The sequence below is a fragment of the Geospiza fortis genome, unplaced genomic scaffold (assembly GCF_000277835.1).
Source record: "Geospiza fortis unplaced genomic scaffold, GeoFor_1.0 scaffold344, whole genome shotgun sequence".
NCBI lineage: Eukaryota > Metazoa > Chordata > Aves > Passeriformes > Thraupidae > Geospiza > Geospiza fortis.
The window spans coordinates 47,085-47,961 of record NW_005054584.1 but is presented as its reverse complement, the minus strand read 5'-3'; the positions used below and the strand labels follow the sequence as shown (position 1 = coordinate 47,961).

The 877-nt window shown below is 66.8% G+C and overlaps 1 protein-coding gene across 1 annotated transcript in view; it reads left to right on the top strand.

Moving 5' to 3' along the window:
• Window positions 1-54: 54 nt before the first annotated feature.
• The window catches only part of SLC4A1 (solute carrier family 4 member 1 (Diego blood group)), a 9,314-nt gene continuing 8,491 nt past the window's right edge, over window positions 55-877 (top strand). Inside the window, exon 1 of the mRNA XM_014310776.2 lies at window positions 55-160. Within this exon, the coding sequence (XP_014166251.1) occupies window positions 82-160 (79 nt within the window). The 5' untranslated portion in view covers window positions 55-81. The remainder of the gene's footprint in view (window positions 161-877) is intronic.

The window sequence follows — 877 nt, the reverse complement described above, 5'->3', positions numbered from 1 at the left end:
GGCACGGCCCCGGCCAGGCCTCGGGGGTGCCCGAGCCTGCTGACCATTCTCTGTGTCCCACAGGAGGCCTACGAGGAGGGGATGAGGAGGAGCCTGGACCCCGAAGGCTACGAGGACCCCGGCCTGAAGAGCTCCCACCTGTCCCTGGGCGAGATGAGCAGTGAGTGGCTGCTGGGGTGCTGGGGGCACTGGCGGCGTGGGCACCACAGGGGTGGCATTGCATGGGCACCAGTGTCACAGGGGTGCCAGCGCTGCAGGGTGTGGCAGAGCACGGGTGCCGGTGTGGCAGAGGCGACAGCGTTGCATGTGTGACAATGGCACGACACGGGTGACAGCTTTGCAGGGCTGATGGCACCACAGGGGCACTGGCACCAGCTGGGTGCCAGCATTGCAGGGCCACCAGTGGCTCACGGTCAGGCGTTGCATGGGCAGAGTTTTGTGGGTGCAGCTGTGCAGGGACACCAGCATGGCTCAGGGGCGTTGCACGGGCACCAGCAGTGCATGGGCACAGGTGTTTCATGGCTGCCAGCTTCTCGTGGGCACGCATGGCACATCAGCACTGCGTTGCATGGGTGCCAGCATGTCGCAGGCACGTTGCATGCGTTGCACAGATGAGTTGCATGAGCACAGAGGTCTTGCATGTTTGCGTTTCCCGGGTGCCAGCGTGGCAGTGGCAGCGGGGCCAGGCAGGGACACCCCCCTTCAGGGCAGCGAGTCCCTCTGAGGTGCCACCTCCAGCTGCAGGTGCCCGGAGTGGGGCTGAGCTTGGGGACACCCGAGGTCCTTGAGCCCCCCGGGAGGGAGGTGAGGGCAGTGTGGGGGTCTGCGTGCCGCACAGCATCCCCCTGCCCCAGGCACGGCTGGTTCGGAGCTGCCC